Source organism: Panicum virgatum, chromosome 9K (genome assembly GCF_016808335.1).
Source record: "Panicum virgatum strain AP13 chromosome 9K, P.virgatum_v5, whole genome shotgun sequence".
In the NCBI taxonomy this organism is placed as follows: domain Eukaryota; kingdom Viridiplantae; phylum Streptophyta; class Magnoliopsida; order Poales; family Poaceae; genus Panicum; species Panicum virgatum.
In genome coordinates this window covers 60,762,461-60,781,412 of record NC_053144.1, presented here as the reverse complement: position 1 = coordinate 60,781,412, position 18,952 = coordinate 60,762,461, and the positions used below count along the sequence as shown (strand labels likewise).

Genomic DNA, 18,952 nt, shown 5'->3' with positions numbered 1-18,952 from the left:
GTCATGAGTATCAAATTTGCCGACATGACAGAATCATTATGAAGAGAGAGGATGTGGAGTTCTGTCATTCTCCAGCTCGATTACCTAGTTTATACTCTTTGTAACTGTGCCGATAACACTCCCACTCAGCGGCGGAGCCAGCCGACGGAGTCACTGGTGTCAGCTCCATTAGAAACCGTTGTCTGGTCACTTGCTCAACAGGGGCGTAACAGTAACTTGCCACTGATTTTGAAAGAAATCATCGTTGTCAGCTGACATTGACAAACAATCATATTTCCATCCCTGCTCCCACTAAGAATGACCTAAGAAAAGTAGTTCAAAGTAGCTGGGCGGGAGTCATGCTTCTCTGGGACCTAGGACGCAGGAATTCTACGGAATACACTTGAATGCTTGCATGGAAAAAATATGTTTCACATGACACTCTTCCAATAATAGGATTCGCCCCTGTTGGAAACTTCAATGTGAGTAACTGAGTATTCAAGTGTATTCACCTCTACCTCATGGGCGATCTCGATTTGATTGGTGTAGGGTATGCGGATTGTGGATACTGTATGAGTTCTCTCTCCTTTTCATGCAGCCATGCTAAACCCTAGGGCCACTTTTAGCCATAACCAACACTCGCAGCAGAGCAGATCGTGGTGGCTCCTTGACCACACACCGGGACGAATCTGCGTTGACCAATTTTGACCTCCTGCCCCCCCCCCCCCCCCCACTCATTAAACCCGCCTCCTCTATTATCAAAAAAAAAAACCCCGCCTCCTCTTAATTGCCCCCTCCGCGACCCGCTCCTACATTCTCACCTACAAATGCGCCAGCTGGCTCCGCCTCCAACCATCTTTTCTCCCTCCCCCTCCCTCTCTATCCACGCCAACAGGGTCACCCCCTCGACGCTGCGCAGATCGGGCGGCCTCCCACCCGCCCACTGACCGTGGGCCAGGAAATCCGTCGGCCCACTGGACAGTGTCCAGCATCGGATCCTCTCTCTCGCCCGCCCCTCCAAGTCTCGAACCCGTAGCCGCTCTGGGGTCAAGCGCGCACGCTGACGCTGCACGCATATGGGGAGGAGATGGCGGAAAGCCAACGCACTTTTCGCTCGCCTCAGTCCGCTGCCTCGCTTTGCGGTGCTCCTCCACCCCGCTTGTCTTTTCCCCGCCTCCGCCTCCGCCTCCCGCTCGGCCGCTACCGGCCCCTCTAAACCTCCCCACACCCACCCGGCGATGCCCTCGCGGCAGCCCCCGCCGCCGGCGCCGTCGCCAACCCCGGCCGCGGCGGTGGCGGTCGTCCTCGCGGACCTTCGATCCCGCGGGGGGCTCCACCGCCGCCGCGCATCCGCTGCCCCCGCCGCCGCCGCCGCGGGGGCCTCGGCCGCGGCCGCGCTGATCTTAGCGGTCGCCGTCGCGCTGCTGCTGCTGTGGCGGAAGCGGCGGAAGCTGGCCGCGGCGGCGGGGGCGCAGCCGGCGGCCGAGCTGCGAAGGCTGTCGTACCAGCATCTGCGGCGCGCCACGGGCGGCTTCGCGGCGGGGAGCAAGCTGGGGCAGGGCGGGTTCGGCCCGGTCTTCCGCGGCGCGCTGCCCCGGTCGGGCCAGCCCGTGGCCGTCAAGGTCATGGACGCCGCGGGGTCCCTCCAGGGCGAGCGCGAGTTCCACAACGAGGTCTCCCTGGCCTCCCACCTCCTCGGCTGCGCCGCCCCGGGGGCGCCGCCATCCATCCTCCTCCCGTTCGCCTACTCGCTCTCCGCGCAGCCGCGCCGGCGGAGGATGATGCTCGTGTACGAGCTCATGCCCAATGGCTCGCTGCAGGACGCGCTGCTCGGGAAGAGGTGCCCGGAGATGGTGGCCGAGTGGCCGCGCCGCCTCGCCGTCGCCCGAGACGTCGCCGCCGCGCTCCACTACCTGCATTCCGTCGTGCAGCCGCCTGTGATCCATGGGGATGTCAAGCCCAGCAACGTGTTGCTGGATGCGGACCTCCGCGCCCGCCTCTCAGATTTCGGCCTCGCGCGGATCAGGTCTGAAGAGGAGGATGAGCTGGAGAGCGTCGCGATTGGGGCCGATGCTGATGGGAATAGCAATCCCGGCGGTGGATGTGACGAGGATGTGTCAGTGGCTGGCGAGAGCATGACTGCTGTCGTCGTCAATGGGGAAGACAATGCTGCCAAGTCGCCAGAGGATGATGAGGCGTTCACCACGGCCTCTCCTGCAGAGGCTGCATCCACTTCTGGATGTGACAAGACTAGTGTTGGTAGCGGACGGAATGCCCGAAGCTGCAATGGTGGAGGAGCTGCAGGATCAGGATCTGGGAGTGACTGGTGGTGGCGTCAGGACAATGGGGGCGGAGGTGGTGGTGTTAAGGACTATGTCATGGAATGGATTAGGTCTGAGATCAAGAAGGAGCGGCCGAAGAATGATTGGATTGCAGGATCGTCTGCAATTGCCCCTGTCACTTCAACGGTGAGGAAGAAGCCAAAGCGTCGCGCGCGGGAGTGGTGGCGTGAGGAGTATGCAGAGGAGCTTACTAAGAAGCAGAAACGGCGGGCACTCGCCAAGTCGAAGAGTGACGCTGGTGCCATGTCTGGGTTGCAGTGGTGGGAGAGGGATTGTGATTTAGAGGAGAAGGGGCATTCAAGGTGGAGGATGATGAAAAAAAGCTGGAGCCGGAGGAGCAGCAATGGCAATGCCAGCATCGGTTGGTGGGTGGACGGTGTGAGAAGGAGCAGCAGGGATTGGGCCAGTGGGGAATTTGTGCCCAAAAGTGGTGGAGCGGTGAGCAGCACACCAAGCATGCGAGGTACAGTCTGCTATGTGGCTCCGGAGTACGGTGGTGGAGGGCCTTTATCAGAGAAATGTGACATTTACAGCTTTGGGGTGGTGTTGTTAGTTCTTATATCTGGGCGCCGCCCACTCCAAATGACCACCTCACCAATGTCAGAGTTTGAGAAGGCAAGTCTCATCTCATGGGCAAGGCATCTTGCTCAAGTGGGCCGTTTGCTTGATCTTGTAGACCCTGCACTGCGGGATGTTGATCGAGACCAAGCACTTCTATGCATTACCGTTGCGCTCCTTTGCATCCAGCGGTCACCAGCTCGCCGGCCCTCAAGTGCAGAGGTGCTTGATATGCTCGCTGGTGAGGGCGAGCCACCACCTCTTCCGTTAGAGTTCTCGCCTTCGCCTCCTGGCGGGTTCCCCTTCAAGTCCCGAAGGAAAGGCCGGTGAGTTTAGTTTATTGACTAGAAACACATGCGCGGCTTTGCCGCGCCCTCCCTTGAGGGCCAGTGTAGGATTCAAAATATCAATGATGCTCATGACATCGATATGGGGTTATTGGAGCTGGCAAGGCCTTGAAAATCTGCATTGGTCTGTTAACCTTGAGTTGCTAGTGGTACAACCGATATTTTTTTATTGCTATAATTCTAGGTATGACAATAAGAAATTTTATTGTAGTATCATAGCATAGGAGATTTAGGTCTGAACATTCAAAGGAAGGTAAATTTTGTTTTAGAAGCTGAATATAACAGCTGCATGCCTGCATCTAAACTGCCTCCAAGCAAAGTTATGTTCTTTTGTTGAAGATTACAGACTACTGGATAAGGGCATGCAAGTTTGCCAAATATGGGTCACTGTCATCACCAAACTGATGACCGAACTCTTTGACATGAAAGCTGCAAGAGAATTTAACTGGTTGCTGCGTCTATTCCATAGTTCATCATTGATCACCAATTGCAGGAACAAGCAAGAGTTACAAATTTGTCAGTTGTCACACCTGAGCCGCATCCTACTTGCTTTGTACAGACAATTATGAATCACTACATTTTCAGTAATTAAAGAATTTCTTAGTTATCCTGAGTCTTCTCTTAAAAAAAAGGACATTTTCATGGCTAAGTACATTGTGCATTCTCGTTCTGGAAAAGTTGATTTGTTCTCTTAAGGCTTGCTCTTCTTGGACACCTTTCTACTTCCACTGCAGAGTTCAGATTTCAAGTTTGAATATGGAAAGTTGTTGGATCTAAATAATACAATTTCACAAAGTCAGACCAAACAACTGTGTCTGAAATGATCTTCCGCCATCACATATAGTACATGCTATAATAATGGCATCCTTCTAGGATTAACATTAAGTAAATCATCTAGTATGAAGCAGATCAGGCAATATTCATACAATGTGCAGATCAACAAGTAGCACCTGTTACTGACAAAGAATTGTTGCATCCGTTAGATGAGACCCAAGATACTGATACTGAAATGTGTGGTGACATCAGCAGTTTAGCGATTTGTTTTTACCATGTATACATCATCCAAATGAAAGCTATTGCGATATGGTTGCTAGTATTCTTCGATTCAGAACTGTTTGGTTAGTAGTTGCCTTGGTAATTGCCATTTCACACCTATGGCAAACTGATAGTTTTGATGCAATTCTATTATATTAATTAATATGATTGTTTCAGATAGCTCTTTAAGTAAAATATATATATTAAAAGGAATAAATTGCTGAAATAGTATTTGATCTAGTTGAGTTCTATATGGAGAACTGGCTGCAGCCTCTAGCTGAATTTGCACATGACAGTGGTATTGGCATTGCCGGTATATATCTAGTTTATATGTATGCTAAGCATGCTTCCCTTCAATATTATTTAATCTTTCTTGTTGTTTGTTGTATCCTAAGTATGCTTAATTTGGCAGCATGGTGTATTTGCAATCTTCGATAGTGTTGGATACTGAAATTCAAAGGAAAAAGAATATCTGCAATTTCCTTGCAACAAATCGAAGGAGGAACAAATTATCTATGGAGATGGAGGGTTGAAGATTTTAAGTACACTGTTTACCTGTCGGCTCAAGCATTTGGGATAGTGATGCAGCACACATTATTGACTTGGATAGTGAGCGGCCTGAGAAGGAACAACATCGATGATAAACAGGGAGAGGCAACGACATCTGATGCTCACCACCCACGAGCTTCACGCTGGTTGGAGGTCGAAGGTTGGCGAGCGAGTCGGGGTCAGGCTGACAGCAAGGTAGCCGAATGCTCCAGCGCCATTGGGCAAAGCTTGGTGGAGGTCGAGCCCATGCCCGCACCGCCGGCCGTGCCGGAGTCGCAGTGGCCGCTGGGGCCCACCCATGCAGGGATGGCCGGGACCGGAGCGGCCGGGTTCTCCGCGCCCGCACCCGTCTGCGCCGGGGTCACCTGGGAAAGCCTGGTGGAGGTCGAGCCCACGACCTGCCCGCACCGCCGGCCGGGCCGGGGTTGTAGTAGCTTCTGGGCCCCGCCCACGCCGGGATGGCCGGAACCGGAGCGGCCGGGTTCGGCACGCCGGCGCGCCCGCCGGGGTCGCCGGGTCCGCTGGGGCTATGGCTATCACCCACGCGGCCGCGCTGGGATGGCCCGGAATGCAGCGCCCGCAGCGGCGACGACCATGCTGGGATTAGGAGCGAGCTGCGTGCGGGTTCGCGATGGGTCGGCGGCGATGCCCACGCTGAGAGGAGGAGCGAGGTTGCAGCCGCCGGCAGCGAGCTCATCACGCGGGGCCACAGCTGCAGGCAGGTAGTCGAGGTGGAGCACGCGGCGTTGGCACTTGGCAGCAGGTTTTTAAAAATCGCTCGATATTCACGATAATCAGTGATTTTTACCGTTACCGTCGCAAGTTGAAATCGATTTTCAGCTGAGTTTTCAAAAGAAATCAGTCTAAAATTCAAAATTTTAAAAAAAAATATAAAAGTGAAGGAAAAAATTCTATAAAAAAACTAGAGCTTCTCCATGGCCTAGAACGGTATCACTCCATGAAAATAGCCTCCATTTAATTAGTCAAAAAAATTTCTTGCGCATGAGTGTGGTAAATTTCTAGTTGTACTGCAATGGTACAATGTATGGTGTCACAATCATGTGTGACTCATGGACTGGACCTATGTGCATGAGTGTGGTAAATTTCTTGTTGTACTGCAATGGTACAATGTACTCCCTCCATTCAGTTTTGATAGATATATTTTCATATGACACAATGACCAAGGGCACCACAAGTGTGCTTATCAATCTAATAAATGTTACAGACTTTTTTGTTGGTCCTCCAATGTTTTAACTAGGAACTCCTTGTAACTAGTGCTATTTATTGCCAATACCCATGCTAATAGTAAATATAGCTATCATTTTTGAACATTTAAGTTTTTGAAATATAGCTATCAAAAGTGAATAGAGGGAGTACTTTTGGAAGTCATTTGATGTAACTGGTCACTCACAGGATGCTAATTATAGCTCGAGCAATGCCAGTTCAGTTTTCAGCTATCCACCTCAGTACGCACCGCCTCTGCAACTCCCCCACCGTATATGGGAAGGTTGCCACCGCCACCGCTACCGCAACAACCTATTCATCTTACCTTTTGGTTACCAAGTGCGTATGGATTGCAGGTGTGTATCTGTTTAAGTGTGTTTATTCAATCTTTTGTTCACCTCTCATATTCACTTCATCTAATAAATGTAGGAACAATATTATGAACACCATGAGGCAGAGGATGAAGATTGAAAATTGCAATGTGTTCAGACTTCATGAATTTGTATGGATATGTAGAAAACTTTGCATGGAGTATCATGTATCCGCTTAATTAATGTACTCATATTTGTATGGACTCTCATTTTATTAATTTGTATGGATATGTAGGAAACTTTGCATGGAGTATCATGTATCCGCTTAATTAATATACTCATATTTGTATGGACCCCAAGTGCAAAATATTAATATATGTGTCATGCAGCAAATGAAATTATGTCTAGTTTTCTTATTTTTCTCCGAAAAACATGTTTATCAGCACACATCACTGATTTATCGTCGGTTTTTGTCGATAATCACTAATAAATAATCGATAATCTTTTTTTGAATTCGAACGTCCTTATCAGCTGGTATTGACGATTTCTTAGCGATTATCAATCGATTATCGTTACCGGTGGTGACTGATAAAGTGCTTACCGATGAAAATGTAAACCCTGCTTGGCAGTGAGTAGAAGGGTCTAGAGAGTAGAGACCGTGGATGCGGTGATTACTTTTGGACAGCCGGATCAAGATCGGACGGTGAAAAAAAAACAACATGACGTGGCCCAATCTCTGATCAGATTCTGTCCGCAGGTTTCTTTAGAGATTAGATGAAAAACGTAGTGTTAGTCTTCTATCCTTATGCTTGTTTCTTCTTGTACAACACTCCTAATTTATTTGCTTAATTTATTGATATGTAAAGAACTTGATGGGATAAAACAGTGAACAACTGGGTTCAGATTTGGCGAGAACTGTTGTGCCCCATTAATCAATTGGATAGTCATAGTTTGGTTATTTTTTGTGCAAACTCCTTGCTATCCAGTCAATTGATTGATTAGAAAACAAGTACGAATCTCAGTTCAAATTGACAAGACTGTGCTCTATCAACCACATGCTTACTAGTTGTTTTGCTAACAGCAGGAGTACCATGCTTGAACAGTTGATTTTGCTGAAAGAGAGGGAAGCATGCAGCTTTTTTTTTTTTAGTGTAGTGCCTGGCCCTCTGACTGCAGTGCTCACCCCCGCCTAGACAAGCACACCCAGTTGGTTGATGGTCTGAACTTTCAAGCTTTCCTTGTTGGAGTTCCCTTTCACTTTTTCATTCCACTGAGATTGACTTTTCCTTAGCACTCTCACTTTGTCCAGCAAGTATATTCTACCTAGTTGCTGGCTTGCTTCGAACAGCTTGAAAATAATCTTCAAGTAGGCCACTGTCGTACAAACTATCAGAAAAGGCCTTTTGTCAATCCTGTTAGTGTGGGCATATACTCTAATTGAGGTTCACTCTCTAAACTTGAACGCCTTAACCTGGAATAAAATCCTGGGTCATGTTTTAAAGCAGTTACAGAAAAATTCCAAGCTTGTAAAGACCTCCTAGAACCCCCATTCTTTGTGCATTATATGAAAAATTGTTCTTGCAGTGAGTTCTAAGACTTGTAAGTTATTTATCTGTTGAAACTACATCAGCCGGCATATAAATCGAACTACATCACCCCTTACTAATTTGACACCAGCTTGTGCTATCCTTTCATTTTGCTGTGCATTTGTTGTCTTTGTTGTGGTCAGTTCCTTCAACAGAAAATAAATGTAAACTCTAAACCATTCACATGGACTGTGGTATGAAGGATAAAACTTCATGCGTATGAAGAAAAAGGTTAATCAGATAAGTGTTGCCCGTTTACTGAGAGCCAACTTGGCACCGACAACTGATCAAATCTTGGTCCATTCAGCTATATGAGACTTGTAACCAACGAAAGAAAGGTAATCTGATCCATATTTTTCATAAGTCAGATGTTGTCATGAATTTGAAGAAGTGATTAACTTTTCATAGTCTGACGACGTCACAGAACAGTACATGTGGAAGGTGTTGTGATGGGCATCTGTACTTCTTTGGGCTAACTGATGTTGATTAGGAAGATGAAATTTGTTCTCTGTCCCTTGAATCCTTGGTTATGTAACGATGTAAGTAGATTTGTTGGACTGCTGGCAAGTGGCAACTGATGATCTTTGCACATCGATACAAGGAGGTGGAAATTTCGAGCTTGTTATTTCTGGCCGCCATTTTGTAGTTCAGTTTATGCTGCTCTTGGTCAACTACAATTGAGATGATAAACAAATGAGAGAAATTACCTTGAGGCAATTAGCAGGTGTTACGTGAATGTTTTCCTATATCGAGCTTTAACCTTGTTTTTTCGATTGATGCTTATTTTAGCATGGTACTTCAATTGCAAAACGTGATTACACTGTTGCAATGTTCATATAGTTTCGATGATATCATTGTTACCAAATAACCCTGTCTGTCCGAAGTTTTAATGTCACGCAGTAGTTTGTTCATTTGATCAATGTAATGTTGCGGTACTCCCATAACAAATGCGAATAACACGGCATGCTTTGATGATCTGACGCGTTGAGTTGTCAAAAAATACATGCATTGATCGCCACCTATACACTTATCACCATCCATTATCGTTCCATTATGAGCTGCCCTGGAAGGTCATCAATCCAACGAAATTCTTATTGGTTGTTCTTTATATACTTGTGCAATTCATATAGGCAGCAGCAAAAAAACGAGCTTCTATTAGCATGTGTTTATATACTTATAAGAATATTTTTCCCGATGTAGATGTGTTTGTTCTTTATATAAAATTTAGCATCCCCCTCAATCCAACGCGCAAAGAGAACTTTAGCATTATAAAATGCATATCTAGCATTTCGTGGATGGCTCTGTTAACCCGATGCAGGAGCAAAAAAAGTGAGCAGGACGTCGGGTAGGGTTAAAAAAAACTGACAGATGCTTCTTGCTGAGTACCTTGAGTTGCCAATACAGTCAACAATTTCGTATGATGGGAGCAAAAAACGAATTATCTATTTCCTTGCACTGAGGCATAAACGAACCCATTACACTGTAGGATCCTGCATTTCCAAAACAAATCTACGGTATTCAGATGGCTGCTATGATAGAAGGGCATAACACTATGGCCATATACAGCTGGGGTAATTTGTCTGTTCACTTTTGTTCCTGCCGAAGAACGAGGTAGTTACGGCCGTTGTTCTTAAACATGTGAGAGATTCTCCTCACAATGTTAAGAAATGCTGTCTTGTCCTGCAGAAAGAGACAATAAAAGGCATCAAGATCTTGGACATCTAGTAGAACTGTAGAAGGGATGGGTATTAACAAATTACTGCACTGAAACTTGAAGTGCACTAGAATGCATCAAGAACAAAAACGTATCATCAAAAGGCTGAAGCATCCTACCTCTTGAGTTACTAAACGAGGCTTGAACCTCAACACCAGATCTTGAGTTGTGACTGGTGCGAGTGCACGAAGTACTGTCCTGACTTCCTCCTCTTTGATGGGTGATAATTCTGTTGTTCTTGCTGGAAGAGATGCTTCTGAATTTGGTTCCAAAGAAGACGGAGTTTCATCCTTGATAGACGACATTGTGGTTACCTATACCAACAACATGCCACTTTTATTGCAAAGAATTCGGTGCAGTGTATGATAGATCATTGAAACTTTTCACGTGTAGAGTGCAAAAGGAAGAAATTACATACAGGTTCTGTCTTTATCTTTTTGGAGGCTGCGGCATTAGAAGTATTTGCATCACCACCCCCTGATCTCCTCTTTTGAGTGGCTTTGGATGGAGGTGTAGAGCCCTGAGCGTGCTTTGATGGTGTTGGTTTAGCAGGGTTGCTGTCCACTTGTTCATTTTTGGGTACAACCAGTTGTTTTGGAGCACATTCTGGTGATGATGGTTCGTCTTCCTGTTGGATGAAACAACTATAAACATGAATTCTATTCCACGAGATTTGCTTGTGCTAATGCAAAAGCATATGCAAGTTCTAAGAATTCTGATCATTACGTCTGTGTTTTTGTCGTCCGCGTCAGACTCATTTTCCCCAGCAGCTCGGCGGAGTAGCTTTTTTAGCTCCTGACCAGACTTGCTCAAGTTGCCATTGCTGCCTAATTCATTCTCGTTGTCATCCTGTGAGTGTTATGATAGAAATCAGATATGGCATCTATCAACGTAGTTCTGGTTAAGGTGGGAGCATCTGCAGATGTAGTAAATAGCTTACTAGAAGTATATTGCAGTAGGCACATCATATCTCTGTTTACCTGCTTAATTTCAGGAGGAGCAGCCTCAGGATCCGCTAAATCAGGTCTTTCCTCTATATCAATGTCCAGAGTCTCATCATCATCAGTGAAGGTCTCTTCGTGCTCCCAATCATCACCTAATAAACAAAGGTTCCAGAATGAAGCTAACATGCATACTGGACTGGCTGAGAACTTGGGTGTGGAAAATGGTATATGATCTTTTTTATTTCTATTTTGAAACTGTGAATAGTTCTGAAGAATAACAATGAAACATGTGCTTATACTATATAAATGCAAGCAGAACCTCAGAAATCTCAGAATTAACAAAAAGCAGTATTTGACATGCATACCTTTCTCAATTTCATCATCCAAATCGAAGTCTCTGTCCTTCCCACTTTCCTCGCCGTCCTCATCGATGCCTTTAGTAGTAAGCCCAAGCCTGTTTCTCCTTTCAGCTTCCCCTTCTTCGTCATCCTCACCTTTGACAGATTGATTTCCATTCCCATTCATATCTTCTTTCTTGGGGTGAACCCCATTTGTTACCCCTCCATTTACATCGTCAAGCCTCTTCACATCCGAACTAAAGGCAGCAGCTCCATTTGTAGCTGCCTTCATCAGCCACCGTTCATACCCAAATGCATTATTTCTCCTTCTATTCATCTTCTCTTCAGCTTCTTCCAAGGTCAGCTGTTTATACTGCGCAACTTTACTGAAGTTGTACCTGAGAAGACATAAAAAAAAACTGCTAAGGATGCTCTAACAAAACTAAGAGTGCTTGTCTCAGAAAATTATATTAGGGTCTTTCTAGCACTTATTAGTAATGTCAGTACTTGAGGAAATCACTCTAATGCCACTTGAGTCTTGCTGGTATAGTGTTTGGGTGACTGATGGTAACAGTTTCTTCACAGACAGCAAAAGAAAAGGAGGGCGGGGAGAGCAGAGCTCTATCAGGAACCAACTGGAACAGCAGTGATCTCCTTGCCTTTCAGTGTTAGTGAATAGTATGTAGCCGGTGGGTCTTCAATTTGGCCTTGATAGTTGATAGTGATGTTCACCTGTCTCATCCTCCAAAATCCAAGGCCGCCTGCTGTAGTGCTTTTCCTGGTTTGTCAAATATGTGGTCATTAGCAGGGGAAGCATTATCTTATTGTCCTTAAGTTGCTATGCCCAGAACAAATTACTGCATAAGGATCTTCTATGCATTTGCCAAATGCATACTGCTACTGTTCTACTGGTACCAGATTTATGAGGCAGCAGAACTACTTAATAGCACCTACAGTGTTATCTGAGATCCATTGTGATTAGTTCGCTGCATTAATCAAAAGTAGGGTACGCACTATTTTTAAGGGACGAAGCATATTATTAATTGAATAAGAATATCAGCATTATCAGTTTGTACCAAACAAAACAATGGTGATCATGATCATCAACGATCAAAAAAATCGAGTACCCGCAGTCCCGCACGTTCCCGGTAAGCTGCCGTCCTTGCGGGACATCCTTGCGGAGAGACCACCTGTTCCCCGCGCTCCTCTTCTTCGACGAGGGCGGCAAGCCGGTGGTGAACCTGCCGATGAAGTGGGCCTTCTCCGCGGAGGTATCCACCCGGGCATCGTACTCCTGCGCAGCGCGGCACGGGGATTTACAGCAATCCCCGGTGGGGGGGGGGGGGGGGGGGGACAAACGAACACCCAGGTGAGCCGCATTGGTCGCGCGAGCGAAAATTCTGCATTCACGAGACAGCGCGCGGGGCGGGTACCCGGATGAGCCTGGTGACGGGGGCGGCGCAGACGGCGCAGCGCCCGCGGGCGCGCGCCACGGCCCTGCCGCAGCCGGTGCAGAGGGTGGTGTGCCGGCACGGCGTGCCGTAGAGGTCCGACGCGGCGCCGCAGCGCTCGCGCGCCGGCTTCAGGAGCTGGTCGGCGGGGGCGCCGACGCCCGTGCCCATGCCGCCGCGCGCCGCCCGCCCGGTGGTGGTGCGCTCGGTACGTAGGGTTTGGTGTCGGTTTGGTTTGCGTGTTCGGTGGGGCCGTGGGAAGGAGACGTGGCGGATTTTAAGGGCTGAGATCGAAAGCGGCAAGAGGGAGGAGGGGGCTCGAGCCGCGCGACCTGCCCTGTTTCAGTTTCGCCTCGCGCCTGGTGGTGTGGCCCCTGCTGGCTGGCTGCTGGTGGGGACGGAATGAGCCGAAGCTGCAACGCGTGCGCGGGCCTGACGATCAGGGGGCTGGGGCCGTGCGCAGTGCGCAGTGCGCAGATGGGCTCGGCCTCGTAGCGGACTCGACTGCACTGTGGGCCAGCCAACCAGGATTCCTATATATTTTCTGGTAGATTTTTATTAATACATCTTCCACTGTTTGAGATGCGTGTAATGTTATTGGATGACTGGGATGATATGTGAGGGCAGGTGCGCGTGACATGCACGGCACGAACTGCACGCGCGGGAGCAGACTGGTAGGGCAGCAGGTTGGAGACACATGTCGCGACCCAACAGTACGATGTGTGGGATGGTAAACAAATTCAAGTTTCAAATGGCGTTTTCTCTTAAACCATGCATCCAATTTTAATTCTGTTTAAACCATAGTATTCTTTAGAATTAATGCAACAAAATGAGATCCAATATATTATCTTAAATTTTAATTTTACATATTTCAACATTTCAATATACTAGTTCAACATTTTTAATATATTACCTCAACATTTATAATAAGTTGTTTCAATATTTTTTTATAAATGTTGAATTAGTTTTTTTAATATTGATCTAGTTATGACAATAATGTTGAATCTATTATTTCAAGCTAAGGAAAAACAAAACGAAGTATAAATAGAAAATCAAAGTACATGGCTTGAGCCTCCGCTGCAACAGACGATCGTCAGCGTGACTTGTGCTTGTGCATGGACGCTGCTGTGTCCAGTGGGCCGGTGCTGGGCTGTAGTGGGCTTGTGCGATTCCACAAGTTTCTATCGCACGGAAGATGGATAGGCCCCCAGCTAACCGAGGGAAATAGCCGTGAGTGATCTCAAACTAGATGGAGTATTTTTTTTTCTTCTCCTGCTCATATTTGAGACCCTGTTTAGTTTTCAAAAAAAATTACAGTATCCGTCACATCAAATATTCGGATACATACATGAAGCATTAAATGTAGTTGAAAAAATAACTAGTTATAGTCTAACTGATTAGCACGAGATAAATCTTTTAAGCCTAATTAGTCTATAATTGAATATTTTTTGTCAAGTAACAACGAAATATGCCACAGTACCAAAACCAATAATTTTTCACCAACTAAACAGGGCCGCTAATCAGTACCGTTAGACGTAACATATATCATGATCGTGATGGTGAGACGCTTAGGGCAAACCCAATGAAAGAAAAAAAAATCATGATACAAGAAATTATTTATAGAAACTATCTTGCATAGCGAAGGTGTCTTCGAGTAATAAATATTTTTTCTTTCTCTCTCCCAACTCTATCTTCTTCCTCCAATTGTAAGCGAGCACGGACCCCCTAAAAACTGATGGTTTCTCCCCAATGGCGATTTTATGGTTTCTTGGTGCATTGGGTCAAGAGAAGGCTTAGTTTTTGCCTTAGGAAATCATTTCTAGTATTTTTGCTCTCTTTCTTTATTAGTTACGTTTCCATGTCAGCATTTTGCCTATGTGGCAAGTCATTTAATAAGAATTGAAATTGTCATCAATACATCGTTGGGACTGCTCTTACAACAACTTCATCAATCTCGAGTTCTTGACATCCGGAGACTTTCAGAGATGATAATAGGTGAGCTTGGCTCCGAACAGAGATTATTCGACGTGGACAATCCTATATGACTGTACCGTCGGAGTAATAAGGTACTACTCCCTCTTTTTTTTATAAGGTCACGTGGATATTAAGATTCAAACTTTGCAATCTTTAACTAATAATTTAACTATTAATTTTTATTTTATAATATAAAATTTATAAAGTTGGATTCGTAATCAAATATATTTTATTATGATTACAAATTTATAATCATAAGTGATATAATATATATGATAAAATGAATAGTCAAAAATGTTATTTGAAAGACCTTGTCATACTATACTATGTCTTATAAGACCAGTCTCAGTGAAAATTTTATGGTCACAGATATCTATACTGAAAACTAGGTAATCGTGTCAGATGAGTTTCATGATGATGAAACTCTCCTCACAGCCTATGAAATTCTATCATTTTTTTCTATGTCAACAAAATTGATGATATTTAATGTCATAAAACCTTCATAAAACTCTCATCCAGACTTGCCTAAATATGAAAGGAGGGAGTCAGCGCATTCGTCCAATCGCTTTAGGTCTCGAAGACTGTACTCGCGTGTCGCGTGTCGACAGTGCTCGACATGCCGGAGACCATTGCCTGCTTCCGTGGAGTACGCAGAGGCTGCCAGGCTGCTGTTGCCGCGCGTCGTTGTCCAAATGGACGCAGCTAATCCTGCCGACGCTAAGGGCAGTCACATTATAGACTCGATTCATAGAGTCTAAGCCTCAAAGACTTAATCACAAGAAATTATATTTTCTAATGTAAAGTATGTTACTTTGGTTTATATGGTCCATTTATCTCTCTAACATTCATTCTTGATTTGTGTGAAGACTTGGAGTCTAAATAAGACTTAGAGTCTTGATTTTTCTCCCCCTCTCTTCCATAAATATACTGCCACATCAGCAAAATATAATAAATAGGAGGCTTAGACTCTATGATAAAATCTGTGTTGAGACTGACCTAACCCAGCCAGGAGGGCTCCTTGGACAAAAATGAGATGGGCGCTGCTCATGGTAGGGTTTAATTTCGATGCGCCGCCTCCGGCTCCTGACCTTCGCCGTCGGACCACGCTCCCGTGCCTGTTTATCAACTGGTCGTCTCCATCGATCAACTTGGCGCCGGCGTTTAATGGTCTCAGTGCATCCGCATTTAATAATCACGAGAAAAAAAAGCTTTTCCGACGAGACCAGGCGTCCAGGAGGGCGGCGGGGCGCGCACGCAGGGCCTCGTCAAGCGACGCGGCCGCCGAACGCCCGAGCCTCGTGTGATCTCGCCTTCATATCACGGCGCGCGCGCCCGTGCCTCGCTCCAACCACCACGCGCGGCCACGCCTGACGCCCCCGACCCCCGCGCCGCAACAGAGGAGGACACCCGGGCCGCGCGAACTCCACGAGATCCTCTCCCACCGTCCCACGTTCCCATCCTCCCATTTTTTAAGAAAAGCTACCGTAATGTGGATGAAAAAATAAACCGGAAATATGAATAGCTAGATGATGTAAAGATGTATGCACATACAAAATTTGGGGATAAAAGAAAGGAAAAGTTCACTTTACACCATTGAACTATCGTAAAAATCAAATTTTCAATCTTCAATTACAAAATTGGATAACGAGGACCATCTAATTGTCAAACAAGACAAAATTTGTCCCTTTGGTGGTTTTGAAGGTGATTTGTATTTTTCAAAAAAAGAATAACAATTTTAATTGGATCTAAAAATCAAAACTAATTCATTTAAAGTATAAAAAATATGAAACTAGTATCTTTTTTTTCTAAAAATGTAACATATCTATCACTGCTCTATTTAAAAATAATGTGCATAATTATAAGGAGTCAAATACTATGAACACAGAAAAATTGAATCTAGATAACTAATAAGTAGAGTGCCGATAGATATATTACATTTTTAGAACTTTTGATACCTATTTCATATTTTTCGATTTAAAATGAATTACTTACAAATTTTTTTGTATAATTTTAACTTTGACAAATTGAAAAACCACTTTTAAAACCATCCAAAGGGCTAATTTGCCTGATTTCAAAAGTTGTATGGCCTCTATTATTTGTTTTTATTATTTAAATGTTGAAAATTAGATTTTTGTGGTAGTCGAGAGTGTAAATCGATTTTTTTTTAAAAAACTTGTGCAAGAAGAGAGAAAGGACAAAACAGCACGTGAGTAGTTGGGGATCTGGACCTATTCATCTGCTGACACGGCTGGATCACTGCGATTTGCGATTCGCGGATCTCAGGGCTTTCTTGCTCCCATCAGAGCAAGGTTTATAGCGGCGCCGACCGCCGGCTAGGAAGGAGGCGGTGATGGTGGCGGGCTCCGCCAGCTCAGCCAATGGCAGCGGACGGAGGGCCTCTCCGCCGGCCTGAGGCTATCCGCAGCGGCTACGCCATCCCGCGCGTTATCTCTTGTCCAGAGCGGGATAACGCAAAAATCCGCTACAGCGGCATGCGCTAAGCGGCACGCTATCATTGCGCACCGCCTCCCGCACGCCAAATCCAAAGCAGAAAGCATACGCCCGCTATCTGCCTTCCGCCGTTGTCTGCCCCAACTACCCCGTCCTCGCACCCGTGCTAGGAACGGATGAGGCGAGGCCCCTACTCCTCCATCGCTCCGCCTCGCCGCGGCCGCCGGCGAGGGAGGGGTAGGGAGGCCCGGGAGCGGGGGTGGCTGGCCCGGAGCTGCTGCTATCGCCACGCGCCGCCTCCCGGATCTACTACCCGGAGCTCGCGGCGGAGAGAGGATGCAGGAGGAGGAAGGAGGGCCTCCACGGCCCGTACGTCCCACCCCGGCCAAATCCGCCCGAGCTCGGCGCGGCGGAGCTCGAGGTCGGCGAGCTCGACGCCGCCGAGCTCGCGGCGGAGGTGTGCGCGGTCCCCGCAAGGGGGCGTGTCGAGGCGAGGGACCGGCGAGGCGGAGGCGTGCACGAGGCAGCCCGCTGGGCGAGGAGGCGTTCCGTCCCGGCCCGCCGCGCGTCCGCCATGGCCGCCCCGCGCGCCGCCGTTGCTCCGCCGCACGTCCACCGCTGCCCCGTGGCGCTCGAAGCCGCCGCGCATCCGCCATGGCACCCGAGCTCTGCCGAGCCCTGAGCACCCGCGCCACCCGCCATGGCCGTCGCCACCCAGCTCGCCGCCCGTTCCGGCCACCGCGCGCGCGAGCTCCACCGCCCGCCACCTCCATGGCCAACACGCGGGGCACTGCCGCCGCGCCGCCATGGCCACCACGAGGGAGGAGGGAGAAGAGCTGGCGAGGGAGGGGGAGGAAGGGCCATGGCCATGCGGCCGAAGCTCGGAGGCCACGCGCCATGGGAGGGGCAGGAGGAGAAAGGGCAGCGAGCCCAACGCCGCGGCGGCGATCGCCCGCCCGCCCGCCATGGCCCCATGCAGAGGAGGGAGGCGCCTCCGGCGCGGGGGGGCGGCGAGGTCGCGCGGCACGGGCGCGGGGGCACGATGAGGTTGCGCGGCAGGGGCAGGCGCCGCGCGCGTGCGGTGGAGGGGCGCGGGGAGGAGGAGGAGGTCCAGCTCGAGGTGGGGAGCTGGAGCTCCGGCGGCCGCGGGTCCTACTGCTGCCACCCCGCTGCGGCCGCTCCGCCTGCGCAGCGAGCAGGAGAGGAGGCCCGGAGATGGCGCAACGCGCCGCCATGGCCACCGCACCGCGTGCCCGCCGCCCGCGCCCGCGCGCACCGCCGAAGGAGCCAGGGAGGGCCGCCGCCATGGCCACTGCGAGGCCCACCGCCGGGGGCAGGCGCGCCAGCCTCCGCCACCCCGCGCGAACCTCTGCACCGCCGGTCGCAGAGGACGCAGCTGCAGGGGACGCATGCCCACCGCCGATCTCCAGTGGGCGGCTGCTACAGGGGAGGGGCCGTGGCTAAGGATGGATTCGGATGTATATTCGAATGTCAGATTTTTTGTCATTTTTCTTCGATTATGGACAAATAAGATATAAAATTTACTATTTAAATTCATAGCATTGTATTTAACATTGATCTTGTAAAGATTCAAAAAAACTAAACCTCAAATTTATCATATATATTCTCAAATAATAGATATAAAAATTTGAATACGGATCGGATACGAATACGAATCTTTTTTCACCTTTTTAATTGTAGGGAGCAAATAATACATAAAAAATTTATACAAAAATTTTATTCTTATGTGTAATAATATGCTTGATAATATAAAAAAAGATTAGCATAAAACTTTAAGCATATCTATTTTAAAATATCAAATTTATTCTAAGAATTCGGATGTTTAGATCCATCCTTAGCCGTGGCCCGCCGCCTTGGCCGCTCCGGCGCGAGGACGACGGTGGGAGGCCGGAGCTCGAGCCGTGCGGGGCCCTTGCACGGACACGCCGGGGCATGTCCTGGCCCCGCCCCGTCCGCTCCTGGACCTCGCCGCCCCCGGCCTCAGGCGCTCGGCGCGCTGGCCGCCGGGAGCCACCCGCTCGCCGCGCGGCCATTGGAGGGGGCGGAGGGCCGAGCCCGCGGCTCACCAGCAAGGAGGCGTGGCCGGACACGCCATTGGCGGCGCCGCCGCCATGGATCCGCCTCCGCG

General features: G+C 48.2%; 2 protein-coding genes across 3 annotated transcripts; one reads left to right on the top strand and one right to left on the bottom strand.

Moving 5' to 3' along the window:
- The first annotated feature begins 1,045 nt into the window (after nt 1–1,045).
- LOC120652998 (receptor-like serine/threonine-protein kinase At2g45590) lies at nt 1,046–7,303 on the top strand. The gene is made up of 2 exons (XM_039930983.1): nt 1,046–3,221; nt 7,114–7,303. Exon 1 carries the CDS (start codon nt 1,056–1,058, stop codon nt 3,207–3,209), a length of 2,154 nt encoding a protein of 717 aa, XP_039786917.1. The 5' UTR covers nt 1,046–1,055; the 3' UTR covers nt 3,210–3,221; nt 7,114–7,303.
- A 1,981-nt stretch (nt 7,304–9,284) lies between these two features.
- Nucleotides 9,285–12,620, bottom strand: LOC120652997 (transcription initiation factor IIF subunit alpha-like). Of its 2 annotated transcripts, XM_039930981.1 has the most exons (9): nt 12,361–12,620; nt 12,055–12,221; nt 11,553–11,705; nt 10,955–11,325; nt 10,626–10,741; nt 10,372–10,494; nt 10,064–10,273; nt 9,765–9,959; nt 9,285–9,611 (listed from the first exon to the last, which is right to left on the bottom strand). In XM_039930981.1, exons 1-9 carry the CDS (start codon nt 12,547–12,549, stop codon nt 9,516–9,518), a joined length of 1,620 nt encoding a protein of 539 aa, XP_039786915.1. In that variant the 5' UTR covers nt 12,550–12,620; the 3' UTR covers nt 9,285–9,515. The 2 variants fall into 2 exon arrangements, with proteins under 2 accessions (XP_039786915.1, XP_039786916.1); XM_039930982.1 differs by lacking the exon at nt 12,361–12,620 and having other exon boundaries at nt 12,063–12,187.
- Nucleotides 12,621–18,952: the final 6,332 nt, after the last annotated feature.

Bases quoted from the DNA above. Each gene is read 5' to 3' on its own strand.
- LOC120652997 (XM_039930981.1), bottom strand. From the start codon at position 12,549: ATGGGCACGGGCGTCGGCGCCCCCGCCGACCAGCTCCTGAAGCCGGCG. The intron at 11,706-12,054 runs GTACTCGATTTT...TTGACAAACCAG, and splicing joins GGGAACGTGCGGGACTGCGG to GAAAAGCACTACAGCAGGCG. The intron at 9,960-10,063 runs GTATGTAATTTC...TTGTTGGTATAG, and splicing joins AAAAGATAAAGACAGAACCT to GTAACCACAATGTCGTCTAT.
- LOC120652998 (XM_039930983.1), top strand. From the start codon at position 1,056: ATGGGGAGGAGATGGCGGAAAGCCAACGCACTTTTCGCTCGCCTCAGT.